Below are 15,980 nucleotides of genomic sequence, written 5' to 3'. Positions count from 1 at the left end.
ATAATGTTTAGAAAAGGTATGCACCGACGACCAGGTAGCCGCCTTGCACACCTGGACCACTGACGCCTGATGGCGAAAGGCCCATGACGCACTAAGTGCCCGAGTGGAGTGCGCCTTAACAGGGAACGGGGGCTCCCGACCCTTAATAGAATAAGCCTGTACTACCGTCTGTCTGATCCATCTGGAAATGGTCGCGGCAGATGCAGGCAACCCCTTTTTGGGTCCATCTGGGATCACAAAAAGTGAATCCGTCTTGCGAAACGAGTCTGTCGTTTTCAAGTATACCCTGATCGCCCGGACCACATCCAAGGAGTGCAAAGCAAATTCCCGAGGATGACTGGGCTTAGGACACAGGGAAGGTAATACAATTTCTTCATTCAGATGAAATTCTGAAACTACTTTTGGTAGGAAGGATGGATTCGGACGAAGAACCACCTTATCTCTATGAACCACCAGATATGGTGAACGACAAGATAATGCGGCCAGTTCTGACACCCTGCGTGCAGAAGTAATAGCCACCAAGAAGGCCACCTTCTGGGACAACGTGGGTAGAGGAATCTCCCTAATATCTTCAAAGGGAGGTTTCTGAAGAACCGACAACACTAAATTAAGATCCCAGGGGGGTAACGGCGCGTGCACTGGCGGAGCCAGATGTCGCACCCCCTGGATGAAGTTCCGCACCAAGGAATGAGTAGCCAAAGGCTTCTGAAAGAAGATGGCTAATGCTGAGACCTGACCCTTGATAGTACTCAAGGCCAGTTTCTGCTCAACCCCTTGTTGCAGAAAAGCCAATATTCGACTAATCGAATAAGACCGAGGACGGAACCCCAAAGGTTCACACCATGCAATGTAGGACTTCCATGTGCAATGATAAATCTTTCTGGAAGTCGCTTTCCTTGCTTCAACTAGAGTAGGAATAACTGAAGCTGACAAACCTTTGTCCTTCAGCACCTGGGTCTCAATAGCCAGGCCGTTAAAGCCAGCGATCGTAAAGCAGGATGGAAGATCGGTCCCTGAGACAGTAGATCCTCCCTGAGAGGAAGTCTCCATGGGACGTCCGCCACCAGTCTGACCATGTCGGCGTACCAAGCTCGACGAGGCCAGTCCGGAGCTACCAGGATTACTGGGATTCCTTCCTCCTCTACCCTGCGAAGAAGTCTTGGCAGTAACGCGAGAGGAGGGAAGGCATATATTAGCTGGTATTGCCCCCACGGGGCGATCAGTGCGTCTGCGGTTTCTGCTAGAGGATCGCGGGAGCGAGCCACGAATCTTTGAACTTTCCTGTTGAATCGTGATGCCAACAGATCCACATCCGGGGTGCCCCACCGTAGGCACAACTGGTGGAAAACGTCTGGATGGAGGGACCATTCCCCCTGATCCAGGGTCTGACGGCTGAGATAGTCTGCCTGCCAATTCTCCACCCCCGGAATGAACACCGCAGAGATTGCTGGAACAAATCGTTCCGCCCAGCGAAGAATGCAAGCCACTTCTTTGGCCGCTCGGACACTCTTGGTGCCCCCCTGATGATTGACATAAGCCACGGCCGTGGCATTGTCCGACTGGATCCGAACCGGGCTGCCCTGAAGCTGCTCGGTCCAGTGAATCAGACAAAGTCTGATCGCTCTCAGTTCCAATACATTTATCGGTAATCTGGATACTTCCGGGGACAAAAGTCCCTGGACAGATAACTGACCAAGAATTCCTCCCCATCCGGATAGACTGGCATCCGTGGTCACTATCGTCCAATATATTGGCAGAAATGACTTTCCCTGGCTGAGCATTGGAGACCGAAGCCACCAAACCAGAGACTCTCTGGTCTGTTTGCTCAATCGTATCTGATTGTCCAGGGATTCCGGATTCCGATTCCATCTGAGAAGAATCTCTTGCTGAAGAATTCGGGTATGGGACTGGGCAAATGGGACTGCTTCGAATGAAGCCACCATCAACCCCAGAACCCTCATGCACGTCCGAAGGGAAGACCAGCTGTTGGACAGTAACAACTGGACTGCTGATTGAATCTTTCGAAGTTTCCCTACCGGAAGGAAAACTCTCGTCCTGACTGTGTCTAGAATTAGACCCAGATATTCGAGCCTCTGGGTGGGAACCAGAAATGACTTTTGCTGGTTCACCAACCACCCGAATTCCTGTAAAGAAATCATAGTAATTTCTATGTTTTGTAGCAAGGTCTGAGGAGATTCTGCATGAAGCAGAAGATCGTCTAGGTAACCTAGAATCGATATACCTCTTTGGCGCAGAAGTGCCAACATTGGGGCCAACACCTTTGTGAAGACCCGCGGAGCCGTGGCGAGACCGAAAGGTAACGCCACAAACTGATAGTGGTTCTCCTCTACGGAAAAGCGTAGAAAACGCTGATGTCCTGCGAAAATGGGAATGTGAAGATAGGCGTCCTTGATGTCTATGGACGCTAGGACATCCCCTGGATGCAGGAAGGCTGCTACCGTGCGAATGGACTCCATTCTGAATCTTCTTATGTTGACGAAAGAATTGAGCGCTCTTAAGTCCAGAATTGGACGCACTTTGCCCTCTTTCCTGGGTATTGTAAACAGGTTTGAATAAAACCCTTGAAACCGTTCTGTCCAAGGAACGTGGACTACCACTCCTTGTTGTAGTAGATCTGTGACTGCTCTCCGCAGATCTTCTAGACGATCCGGAGATAGTCGGATATTGGAAGGGAAGAATCGCGCCGGTGGGAGAGATCGAAACTCGATCTTGTACCCTGACTTTATGACTTCGCAAACCCATTTGTCCGGGATTCTGGAAAGCCATGGATCCGGGAACCGGCGAAGACGTCCCCCCACCCCAGTTATGGGTGGGGGCGCACCTTCAGGCTTTGGATGGTTTATCTTCAGGTCTGGAGGGGGCGGGCTTTTGCTTGCCCGACCAACGACCCCTGACGCCTCCTGCAGGAGCTTTGGAGGACTTAGTTTTTTCACCCGCTGGACGAAAAAACCTCTTGTGAGCAGAAAAAGAAGGCCCTCGTTTTTGACGAGTTCCTCTACCTTTAAAATTTTGCGGTAAAAAGGTGCTTTTTCCACCGGTGAGATCCTTAATGATCTCATCTAAGTTGGCTCCAAATAGACGCTCTCCTGAAAAGGGGATATTAGCCAATGCTTTTTTGGAACCTTGGTCGGCTATCCAACCTTTTAGCCACAGTGTACGCCTGAGAACCACTGCTGAGACTGATGCTCGCGCCATTAATGGAGTGGCGTCTAACGCCGCATCACATACAAACTGTAACCCCTGTATCATTTGTTCCAACAAATCTGATACCGCCTGAGGGACTTCTTCTAAGTCCCGGCGTAACCACTTGGTCCATTCAGTTACAGCCTGCGAAACCAGACCAATAGCAATTATTGGCCTGAAAGCTGATCCAATCAAGGAAAACATGGTGCGAGACATAGCTTCTATCTTGCGATCCACTGGATCTTTAAAAGACGGAGCGTCTTCTAAAGGAATAACCGTGGCTTTATTCAATCTAGCAATTGGTGAATCCACCACAGGTGGTTCTGTCCATTTTTTAATAAGGGTTTCCTCAAACGGATAACGCCTGTCAATGCGTTTGGAAATATTAAAAGTGCGTTTTGGCAGACGCCATTCTTCATCGATTGGATTGCCAAAACATTTGGGCAATGGAAAAACCTTTGCCACTTTGATGCGCTTTTTAGTCCCAAAAGGGATCTCAGTTTCAGCTATTTCTGATGGAATACCCTGTAACCTTAAAGTCTCTTGAACAGATACAATGAGTGCGTTTACCAACGCTTCCTCTCGGGCTATAGCAGATGCCGAAACATCCTCCTCACTGTCTGAAGAGACAGGACCCGAGACACCAATACCAGATGAAGTACCTGCAACTGCAGAAATAGGCTCAGAGTCTGAATCCGAGGTTTCAGATAATAAGGGGTTAGGCGGGGGTCGCTTTCTTGCGCCCTGTCCCTGACAAGCCACTTCCACCCGGGACACAAAAGTTTCCATAATGGCTGACAAAGATTCAATTGTCAATGGGGTGCTGGAGGATCCCGCAGACCCCTCGAGGGGATCCGGAGGAGATACATGAGTGGCAGGGTCCATGTTAATACAGGACACTTTGCCAGCAATAAACAAAAAAACTTTTTTTTTTTTTTTTTTTTGTGTGTCTCCCCCTAGCGCAATAGCGCCCCTCAGAGTACCTGCTTCTCGATCCCAGAGAGAGAGAGAGAGGGACCCCCAAGGCTCACCAACCAATGCAGTGCAGTTTCCAACAAACTGCAGCCAGCGTCTGTCTTACACAGACTGGAAGGAGCTGTTTGCTTTTTCCCGGGCAGAAGGCGTGGCTCCGCCCCCTGTGTACGCCTTCAGGCGTTCCCAGCCCTCCACGAGGAAGCTGGGCTCACAAAACATGGCCGCCCCCATAGAAGAGACATAAGACTCCAAAAACATGGCGGCCGGCGTGACCTGAGGACATATATGCATTCGGTCTACGGCAAAATGGCGGCGGACCGCCGATATCGTCTTCCCAGCACATCCACCTGCACTCTGCTGAGAGGTGACATATGGATCTACAGAGATATACTGCACATAAGGTAGGATTATACCTCCTATGTCTGCTGTAATGTTACAGTCTGCTGGGTAGAGTGTTAGCTCTTGAACCAAGTCCACTTCTCACAAACACATGCTGTATTACAAGGGGGACTTGTAAGTGTCAGATATATACTGACCATATATGGAGGGGCCCATAATATATACTGCCTCATAAATGAGGAAAAAAGGGAACGTTTTACTCACCATACCGAACCGACAGGCACCCTCTCTTCATAATACCCTCTCCACCGGGGTGGGGGTTTGTGGACGCCTCGACTCTCTGGTCCTGGCGTCCAAGCGAGCTTTTAACTCGCAAAGTCAGTCCCTTTACTGGGACTCCGTCGCGGCCGACTCAGCGCACTGGTCTGCACGCGCTTTTAGGCAGAAACCGGGGTGACCACTGGATCTCACATCCAGCCCGTCGCCCGGCCCCGCATACTTACTTGAATATGTCGCGGCCGACCAAGCGCAATGCCTGGTCTGCACGCGCTCGTAGGCCGGCTGGGGTGACCACAAGTGTCGCCCAGTCCGGCATTTTTGCTTGAAGATCTCACAGGAAAAAAACACTGGAGAAAACTACCTAAAAAATGTCTTTTTCTTTAAAGAAAAAAAGTCTTGCCAGGACCAAAAGATCCCAGCAAGGAACTTAGGTCCTTACTCCTGACTAGACAGAAAAAAACTGATTCCCTGTAGCAGAGAGAGGGAGGATATACCCTCAGGGACTGCCCCCTAGGGTGGAGCCAGAACGTTTTGTCATTCTGCCTAGTCCTACTCCTGCGGAGACAACATAACCCAGCTCTTGAGAATCAAGAAGACTACGTCTGTCAATGAGCGATGGAGAAATTCAAGTCCGCATCGCACAAGTACATGACACCCTGATGGATCTGGTCCACCATAGCCAACGTGGTAGGTGAAGCGGAATCAGCCGCCAAGGTGCGCCTGAACATCTTGGTCCAATCAGCAACAGCCTGTGCCGCATAATGGAAGCAAAAATAGGCTTCAGCATAGAACCAGCCACCATATAGGCATGACGGGCAAGAGACTCTATTCTTCTGTCCGTAGGGTCCCGGAAAACCGGGGTATCCTCAGAAGGCACCGCAGTAGCTTTGTTCAAAACGGCTACCGCGTGATCCACCGGAGGCGCCACACACCAACGCTCGTCGGTGGCAGGTGCAAACGGATAAAGCAATTTAAACTTATTTGGCACAGTAAAGGGCTTCTTTAAATTGCGCCACTGTTCATTAACCGTATGGTGAAATTCAGCAGGGCAGGGAAAAACCTGCGCTGATTTGCGAGTCCTCTGTGTCCCAAAGGAAGACATCCTAGCAGGAGGAGTAGGGTCATCCTCCAGGTGCAAGGTGTCCTTAATGGAAGCAATCAGCTCATTCATGAGTGCAAGCTCTTCAGGCGAGCCAGGGGGAGAATCATCAACCCCCTCCACCTCAGGCTCCCCCTCAGACCCCACAAGGTCCAAAGATGAGCGGGACCCCGAGAAGGGCCAGCCAGCCACAGCAGCCACATCGCCCTCTGAATCAGAGGAAATGGATAACCTGGCCCTTTTTGCGGATCGTTCAGCCAGCAGCATCTGCACCTGAGACACTAAGGAAGCCACTACAGTGGACAGATAGGCCCCCTCGGGGGGTGCAGCAGCCCCCTGGTCCCCCACCAGGGCGGGGGGAAACCTGCTATCCTGAGAATCCATGCCAGAGTACAGAAAAGTAATAAAGGTACTGGCCCTTTAATACCACGGCAAGCGCAGCCCACTGCACACTGCTGTATGCACTGACCCCGCAGGGATAGACAATACTGAGCAAGGAATGACAGGACAAGAAGGTAAAAACCTGGAGAGAGCACACCAGACTGCAGCCACCGATCGCTGTTCCCAGAGAAAGAGGAAGTGATGCAATGCTGGCTGACTGATATAGCCTATGGAAGGCTCCAGCAAAATGGCCGCTCGGCCGAGGGAGAAGGCTACAATAAAATGGCGCCGCCATGTGCATGATGAGTACCGCCCGCCAAAATGGTGGCGAATGGCGCCAAAACACGGCGCTGCATAGGGACAGGGCCGGTCACAGTATACAGGCAAATAAAATGGCGGATCGCCGCAGCGACCGCCGCATACACACATGTCTGCACACAAAACTGCACCCAGAGCATAATAAACAGCAGAGCAGGATGGCCCCCCCTCGCAGCCCACAGGCAGTGCAGCCACACAGGGATCTGACAGGGAGCCCGCAGTTACACAGACATGGAGGGTAATACACAGCCACAGACTGTCACCCATACAGAAGGTCCCCACACAGAAGGTGCTTACCGTACCAGATGGAGTGGGGAGCCGTCTCCAGCGACAAACCGCTATCAGGGCAGACAGGGAGTGCCCCAGCCAGGACGCTTGAGGACCGCAGTCATGGCATCCAGTGAGGTAGCCACCTCACAGGCAGCATCCCTGCAGTAAACAGGGATGGGTCGTTCAATGTGCCAGGGTAAAACCTAAGCTGAACGCTTGATGGCAGGCTGGGGATCCATCTGGCTCTCAGCCCTGGGATCCAGGGCGACCAGTCCGAGACCCAGCTCCGCATGAAGATTCTTCATCAGAAGATCCCTAAACTAAGGCTGACAAAATAACAGCTAGTAAGGAAAAGAGAAAACACTTGAAATAAAATCAAAGAAAGGGTAGAAGGCTGAGACTGAGCCCCAGCACAGGATAGCCAGCTACTCCTAAGCTAGGCAAGATCAAACTGAGTTGGGAATGCTGGTGCAGGGAGGTATTGACTGAGGGGACAGCCCCTAGGGGTGTGTCTATGCTAAAAGCTTTTGTATTAACAATTCTTGCTGCCTAGCTACTCCTACAGAGCAAAGGTCAATACCCATTGGTGAGGACTTGGAAGGGGGCGGCGACTGTCGGAGGACGTAAGAGAAAGCTCGATTTTGTGGGCATTCCTATGGGGGAAGTTCCAGCAGAGCCCAGTAGCTACTGCCTCTTTGCTATGCCCTCCTGTCATTCTCGCTCACCGACTCTCTGTTGTGTTTTAATTTTCTTCACACCTTCTGCTGTCATTCACGTCTGCCACCTCTATTCAATTCCTTAGCCTACCACAATCATTTCTCTTCTCCCACCTCCAAACTACCAATCTTCCTCCACCCAACTGTATGTCATACTCTCTAAGCACATCTACCTAATTATTTTGGCTCCTGCTGTCATTTCTCTTTCCCCACTTTCTGTCCTCCTGTCAGTGTCTCCTGGAGACAAGTTTTTCAAAACGCAGGAGCCTGGCAGCGTGCAACGATCACTCTCCAACTGCCAACCAAAGTAACAAAATGGCCTGAAGAGGTCTGAACACGTATTGACAGCGCTGATCTCTAGTGTGCTCCTCCTGCCTGAGACAAGTGTGTTATGCACCAATTATATATTTATCTCCTTGTGAGCAGTGAGGTTGAACAGCAGTGGGAAAAGGGGGGTGCTCTCTTGCCAATGCTAGCTCAGCACCTACAACACTGGTCAAAATGGGACAAAGTGCTACATGAACTTTGTCCAGACTGGGGGAAACTTTAGGGAATATGGTGAAACTTCTTCTTTAGGAGACAAGAAGCATGTCTGATATGAGATCATTGACATATTTGTTTAGGAGAGTCTAAAGTAAGTGACACAGTTACAGATAGAGGAAGAGGCTATCAGATTGTAATGCAAGTTTTGAAAATACTCAATGCATGACACTTTTCATGGAGGAGACCTAGAAAATGACAAACATAAGCAAAGATCATTCACACAAAACATTAACCAGAATAAGATGTACAGTAAACCCCCGCTCCATCGCGGTTCAGTTTTTGCGGTCCAGGTATATTGCGTTTTTTTTTTTGTAATGTTATTTTGCTATATAAATCATTAAAAATGAAATATTTTTGTGTTTTCCATAGCTCTTGCTATGTCTCTCAGTATCTTTTATGTGTTTAAATGAGTTTCTATTGTTTTAATAGTGTGTTTAAAGACCTTAAAATGCTTTTACACGTACAGTGACAGTAAAAAAACATGCCTACAATGCATTTTAATAGGGTTTTTCTATTTCGCGAATTTTCACTTTTCGCGGCTGGGTCCGGAACGTAACCCCCGCAATGGAGGGGGGTTTACTGTATATATCATCAAATTATTAGCGTAAATAGAATAAAAGAGAAACTCACTTCATACTCCAGTTCATCAGCACGCTCCACATCTGGCTGCATCCCATCTGTATATTCCCCTGGTTCATAGAACTCATTTCCAATGGGAGGGCTATAGGATTAAGCATAATAAAAATGTACTTTAAAATAAATGTTGCGTGTCAAACACTAGAAAATGTCATATTCCCACTAAAGAAAATCTAAGGCTATGTTCAGATAGTCGCTAAAATGGGGACTTTGCAAGCAGTTTGACGTCTGCTAAGTGCCCTCCAAACATATCAGTACACACAACAGCAGTTTGCAGATGTCATTTTAGAGCGAAGCTAGATATACAATATACGCTCACTGATTCTCAAGGTGGTCCACCTTCAAAAAAAGCCTTCCAAACACAGCTCTGCCACAAAAAGTGTAGGGAAATCTACAGTAAATAATCGGGATATAGGCAACAAAGAAACCCCTCCAGGGTTTCTAAATTGTTCCTACTATATGCAAAGCTAAAAAATAAAAAAAGTTTTGGCTGGAGTTGAAGCTTAAGGGCTGTGTTGTGTCTATGGACCTGCGATCTATGTACAGAGACATACTTGATGAAAACCTGCTCCAGAGCGCTCTGGATCTCAGACTGGGGCGAAGGTTCGTCTTCCAACAGGACAACGACCCTAAGCACAAGATAACAAAGGAGTGGCTACGGGACAACTCTGTGAATGTCATTGAGGCCCAGCCAGAGCCCAGACTTGAACCCGATTGGACACCCCTTGAGTGATCTGAAAATGGCTGTGCATGATGCTCCCCATCCAACCTGATGGAGCTTGAGAGGTCCTGCAAAGAAGAATGGGAGAAACTGCTCAAAAATAGGTGTGCCAAGCTTGTAGCATCATACTCAAAAAGATGTGAGGCTGTAATTGCTGCCAAAGGTGCGTCAACAAAGTATTCAACAAAGGCTGTGAATACTTCTGTACATGGGACTTTTCTCGTTTTTTATTTTTAACAAATTTTCAAAGATTTTAACAAACTTTTTTCACAATGTCATTATGGGGTATTGTTTGTAGAATTTGAGGAAAAAAAACGGAATTCAATCCATTTTGGAATAAGGCTAACATAAAATATGAAAAAAGTGAAGCGCTGTGCACTGTACATGTGATCAGTTGTTATTGCACACAGTTGATCACATGGTAAAGAGCCAACATCATTGTTGACACCGTCATTGACTGACACTGTCCACTGCCCTACTGACTGACACTGTCCACTTTTAAGGTCCAGAAGCAACCAACTATGTCCTAGATGAGGACGACGTCCGGTGCCTGCACAGCATTGTTTGCCCCTCTATCCCCCCCCCCCCATTAGTACTGGGGTCATATTAGCGGAGTGAGGACTGGAAACTGAAGGAGAAAGAAACATTGAAATACTACTCAGTACCAGTGTGCAAAGGGGTATTTGCTTTGGAAGGAAAAAATCAACTCTGATGTTGGATGTCCTACCTGTGTGGATGTTGCCACGTTATATAAAACTATTTGTTTAGTTTTTTTTACATTTTGGAATGGGGTTTTTCGAGATTGTCCATATTCTAATGGGTGCCTTGGCTGAAATAAGGTTGAAAGACACTGTTCCAAGTTACCACAAACCAATTCTCTTTTTAAAGTTAATAGCAATTTGTAGAGACTACTCACAGCTCCGAGAGTACATACGGTTCAAGAACAACCATGGCAGGACTGGGGGGTCGTGCTTTGCCCATTGTCATGATCTGCTCAAAGGTGATATCAGTCTGTGTTCCACTATCCACATATTGAAGGTCATTGGAGGAGGCTGCCAGGACTCCCTTCATACGTGGACTGCGTCTTAGAACTTGGATCAGGAGAGGGTCTTTAGTGGTGCGTAGTGTCTCAAGTGTCTGCTCCTGCGAAAGTCGGGATAGATCTTTACCATTGACCTGTGAAACAGCAAAAATTGTATATTCCGGTTAGCGTTAAAACATAGAATTTAATACTTTTATTTGCAATTCAAAGGTAAAATAATTGTTTCAAGAAGTTTTAAGTGCAGTAAATGTTGTGTAATGCTGTGATAGCACTTGCCTCCATGCCCCTGATCTAGAGATCTTCAGTTGCAAAGTTTGGATCAGGACATGCTTCTGCAGTCAGCGTCGATTCAAGTAAGTTGTTGGATATGTACAAATTTAGCTAGCTGTAAATGTTGTAAGCATGTCAGAACCCAAAGCATGTCAGGATCTCTGAAGCAAGGGCATAGAGATAAGTCCAAAACACATCATTACCATGGCTATATATTAATTTACATATTTTGTGACCTTGGAGGTCTTCTTGAAAAAATTTGAAGGCGCCTTATGAAGATAAATGTACAAAATCATCTGCAAGTCCATTAATCAATGGCATTCCTGCTGAAGTATTAGTATGCAATTATTAACAACTCCAGGATTAGTGGCATATGTATTGCCAGCACTAAAACAATATTGAAAGAAACTTGATGTATATTGATCGTGACCACTTTTGATATCAGCGACTTACTAAAATAATAACTTCAAAGTATTAAAAATAGCTGTTAAAATAGTTATGGCAATTGCTATATGATGCTTTTGTCTGAAGAGCGAGAAATCTTTTTCTGTTGGAGCAGGTCTCTGTGTATGGCAAACGCTTGACCCTTTCACAACTTTGAAACTTTAGCTGGTGTGCAAGGATACAGGTGAATCCATGTGACATTCAAGGATTCAGTTGTACACCTAAAGCAAGCACTATTAAAAATGCAAGTAAGGTTAGCAGCCTTTTTTGACAATGTTCTCACAATACATTCACTACACTTATTCAATCATGTACAAATAAGAAAAAAGTAAAGAGGGATTTTGATGATTCCCAAATCTTCAATTAGACATTTAGTGAATGAAACCTGAGATCGGACTTGCTGTCATAGCTAGGGCTAGGGACGAGCTTGGAGTTTGAGCGAATAGAGTGCTTGGGCCAAACTTTAGATGTTTAAGGTTCACATCAGAAAAGGATCATCATGGTTGGCGCATCATTCATCAATGATGGACCTAAATTGCTAATAGATGATGATTTTTATTTTACCATGTGCATTTGTTTAGTGAGTGGACAGGGCCCTCCAGCTGCAGTGAGCCCCTTTGGGCATTTTAGTGTGTCCGCGAATGACAGATGTAGCATCCAGCGCTGTTGTCAAAGTCTATGGCAGGCTGCTGCTTGATGTGACTGGACCTTGTACTGAGTGGTACCAGCGTTTAGGGTCGTGTGTGTTCAGGGATAAAGATATACACTCAGATAAGGATCTGATATGGATTTTAGAGTCGGCCCTATGATGTTTTTTTTGTGATGTTTCCCCTCAAAAGGTCTATCACAACCTCATCAAGGATAAATGTTACATAGTTGGTCAGGTTGAAAAAAAAGACACCAGTCCATCCAGTTCAACCTATGAACTGCCCCTGTTGCTGATTTCATATGGCAAACCAATACGTGCCATTGCCAGGTTTGCTGTGTCTCCCAGCACAGTCTCAAGAGCATGGAGGAGATTCCAGGAGACAGGCAGTTACTGAAGTAGAGCTGGACAGGGCCAAAGAAGGTCCTTAACCCATCAGCAGGACCGGTATCTGCTCCTTTTTGCAAGGAGGAACAGGATAAGCATTTTTTTATTTTATTTTTTTATTTATTTTTTATCAACGTTATTGCTATCACAAAGGATGAACAGCAGCCCTTGTGATAGCATGGGCAGTGACAGATCTTTTTGGACAGATCTGGGGTCAATTAGACCCCAGATTTCTCCTCTGGCCTCCAAAGCATCTGATCAAGCCAAGATCAGTTTGATCAGATGCTTTCACAAGCCAGTAACGGCTTTTTTATATAAGACCAAAGCCAGAAGTGACAACCTCACTTCCAGTTTCTGACGTCACACAGTTGAAGGAACATCATCAGTTTCTCTCACTGTGTCCGCATTACATGATGCTGCCAGTCGCATCCCAAGGCTGTGGCAGCGGTGATGGCGGTGGTGGGGTTGTACACCATTTGCCACCTGTAGAAGTGATGCAGAGGCTGTATTACCGCTCAGATCACCATTACTTAAAACGCAATTTTAACGGAACCGCGACCCACACTGTTTGTGGGCTTCCGTCAGAATACCACTTCCTTCAGTCTTGAACATAGATAACAGATATTCTAGCTGCCCCCATACAAAACTAGCCAGAACTTTGCTTGTATAGATCTGGAACCAACAAATTTATTGAATAGTCTCACACACAATATATACAGCACAGGGAAATATCCCCCTCCTAAACAGTCACCACACCAGGTCAGGTACCTGATTACATTATCATATGCAGATGAAATTGTGTACAGAAATATTATTAACATATCTAAAGAACAACCAACACAAACCGTATTCTATTTTTCCACCAGTAACTAATAGATGACAGCCATTCTATCATCTTGAGCCAATTAACTAGCAGATTGCCGTCCTCGAATGCCTGAAGTACAACACACATTATCATAAGTGTAAACGCAGAACCCACAGTAGAGAACAGGGGAGTAAATCAGCATATTCAACAATTTGTGGAAGACAGGTGATTGAGCTGATAGTAACACAAAAAAAGAGTTCATGCGCTGATCCAAAGCACAATGTCCCTGTAGTGTCCTTACCCAGAGGGTACAAAACTATAATGGAAATGTATATGATGCACCGCTGGACGCCTAATCCTTGACACTGGATGGTGTATGGAAGAATAAAAACGAGAAAAAAGGATGGCGCTCTGGCGTGCATAGATAAAGTAAAATCACCCCAAATGAAGCTCACATGTGCAGTCTGTAAAGATTTATTGAGTAAATCCAGGGTAAATTAAAACAAACGGCATACTTCCTACCGGACCATTAAGCCTCTGTATCTCCTAGCTGTGATGTAAGGGATCCCTGATGGAAGTCATGGGAACCTGGTACCTTTAATCCCGGTGAGGAAATGGTTCCCGATTGTGAAGGCTCGCACGGTCCAGTATGCGACCGCTTCCTAGGACCGGAGCCGATGCGCTGTACTCCCGCTGTGTCCGCCATGAACACCGGGAGTCGCACTTGGATGACGTCACAAGGGGGGGGCAGAAATCAACCGGAAGTCAGCTGCGGAGACCAACAAGAAGCCGGATGGAGCTGGGAAAGTGATGCGCTCGCTTCTCTGGAGCCTCCCGTTGCCACAACTACATTTTTCGCTACGATGTAGCTTTGTCAAGTTGTGGCTATGGGCAACTGGAGGCTATAAGAAGGCAAAATAATGGGTGGGATTAGGCCAGTCAGCCAATAAGAACCCTCAAAAGCTGAATCAGAAAAGAATAAGTAAAATATAAAAAATAAAAAAATAATATAATATATATAAAAAAAAAAAAAAAACAGAAAAGAAGAGGCATATGAAAAAAAATATAAAAAATATATATACAGTAAAACCTTGGTTTGAGAGTAACTTGATTTAAGAGCGCTTTGCAAGACAAGCAAAATTTTCAAATAAATTTTGACTTGATATACAAGCGATGTCTTGATATACAAGTAGCCTCATGTCACAGCTGATGATTGGAACAGGCACATCCAAGGATGCAGGCATCAGGGGTAAAGCTGTCCACATAGGACTATCCTCCGCACCATCATCTACGTCATCCTTTCCATGCTGCCCCTCGCTTTCAGATCGCTTTACTGCAGGGTGGTCTTCCCGGGCAGGATTACAGACTGGCAGCCGGCGGTGCAGAAGATGGTCTATGTGAAAAGCTTTACCCCGGATGCCTGCATACTTAGATGTGCCTGTTTTATTCATCAACCATGTGAGTTGCTAAATGTTGTACCTTCATTAAATGGAACCATATTGCTACCCTGTAGCTCCTGCTGGATTTTGCTTCCAATCCCCTTGTGGAAGCGGCTATTTGTGGATGGACATTTTATGGTTACACAACCTATCGCTGTGTCCATAATCTTTTTATATACTATAAATTGAAGGATTTGTGAATAAATGGTTGTGGAACGAATCATCTGAGTTTCCATTATTTCTTATGGGGAAATTCGCTTTGATATAAGAGTGCTTTGGATTACAAGCATGCTTCCGGAACGAATTATGCTCGCAATCCAAGGTTTTACTGTATATTAGAGGCATAAAAAAAAGGGAGGGAATTAATAAAATAAATATGTATTTGTAAAAAAGGAAAGAATTGGTTAATAAGCGATTTAAGTCTATTCGCTCAAATGTATATATATGTGTGTGTAAGTGATCCCAAATGCCTAAACTTAACCATGCTGGAGATCCAGAATGCTTCATGGCGGCAATAGAAGTATAATAAAAATTATTGATACAATAAAAATCATTAAATAAATAATTTAACAGTCCATCACAATTTTATACATAAAATGTATACATATATATAAAAACGTAATAAATTAATCTTCTAAAACTTCGCTCACACACCTAAAACCAACTTGTTAAACATATATGTAAAATATAACCATCAATCCATAAAATTACTCTTAGGTAAAAAACCGAATCAGGGTAAAATTTAATAAAATTTAAAATCAGACAAGACAATTGACCTCCAACTCTTCGTTGAGACCATTAGGCGTCAAACAATTGAATTTATAGATCCAATACGTTTCTCTCTTGCATAGTTGAGAGAAACATTCGTTCTCTGTCAAAGTACCCTTGGGGATACTCTCAATTGCCATGACTTCAAGTTTTCTAATATCCTTATTGTGCAATTTTAAAAAAAATGACGTGGGACGCTATGCTTGTCGCATCCCTTTTGGATTAGTCGACGGTGTTCCCCTATTCTTTTCCGTAGGGTCCGCATGGTGCGCCCCACGTACACCAGCTTACATGGACACCTCAACACATAAATTACATATTCAGTAGAACATGTAATAAATTGTTTGATTGAAAAAGTATTGTCTCTATTGGTAATAGAGGTGCAAGCCTGAACTATTGACTGGCACGTCAAACAACCACGTTTCTTGCACTGATAAATTCCTATTCGATTATCAAAATAGAACCTAATGTCATAGAGGGCCCGAGCCTGAGATTTTAATTTACTTGGGGCTAAAATGTTTTTAATTGTGCGTGCCCGTTTGAAGGTAACTTGTGGCATAGGGGGTAGAATGGGAGCCAATCTATTGTCAAGGTGGAGGATGTTAAAGTGTCTCTTAATGATCCCTGATATTGCCCTATATTAATCATTGTAACCAGTTATGAATCTTACTATGTTCATATTTTTAGCTTGGTTACGT

The 15,980-nt window shown here is 45.6% G+C and overlaps 1 protein-coding gene across 1 annotated transcript in view; it reads right to left on the bottom strand.

The window, feature by feature from the left end:
• PDZD4 (PDZ domain containing 4) overlaps positions 1–15,980 on the bottom strand; it is a 279,356-nt gene that overhangs the window by 148,893 nt on the left and 114,483 nt on the right. The window contains exons 2-3 of the mRNA XM_082262609.1: positions 10,398–10,657; positions 8,755–8,845 (exon numbers count right to left, since the gene is read on the bottom strand). Of these exons, the coding sequence (XP_082118735.1) occupies positions 8,755–8,845; positions 10,398–10,657 (351 nt within the window). The remainder of the gene's footprint in view (positions 1–8,754; positions 8,846–10,397; positions 10,658–15,980) is intronic.

The sequence above is a fragment of the Pelophylax lessonae genome (assembly GCF_965119305.1).
Source record: "Pelophylax lessonae genome assembly, chromosome: 7".
NCBI lineage: Eukaryota > Metazoa > Chordata > Amphibia > Anura > Ranidae > Pelophylax > Pelophylax lessonae.
Note: the sequence above shows the minus strand (reverse complement) of the source record. Positions and strands in the feature narration are given on the sequence as shown.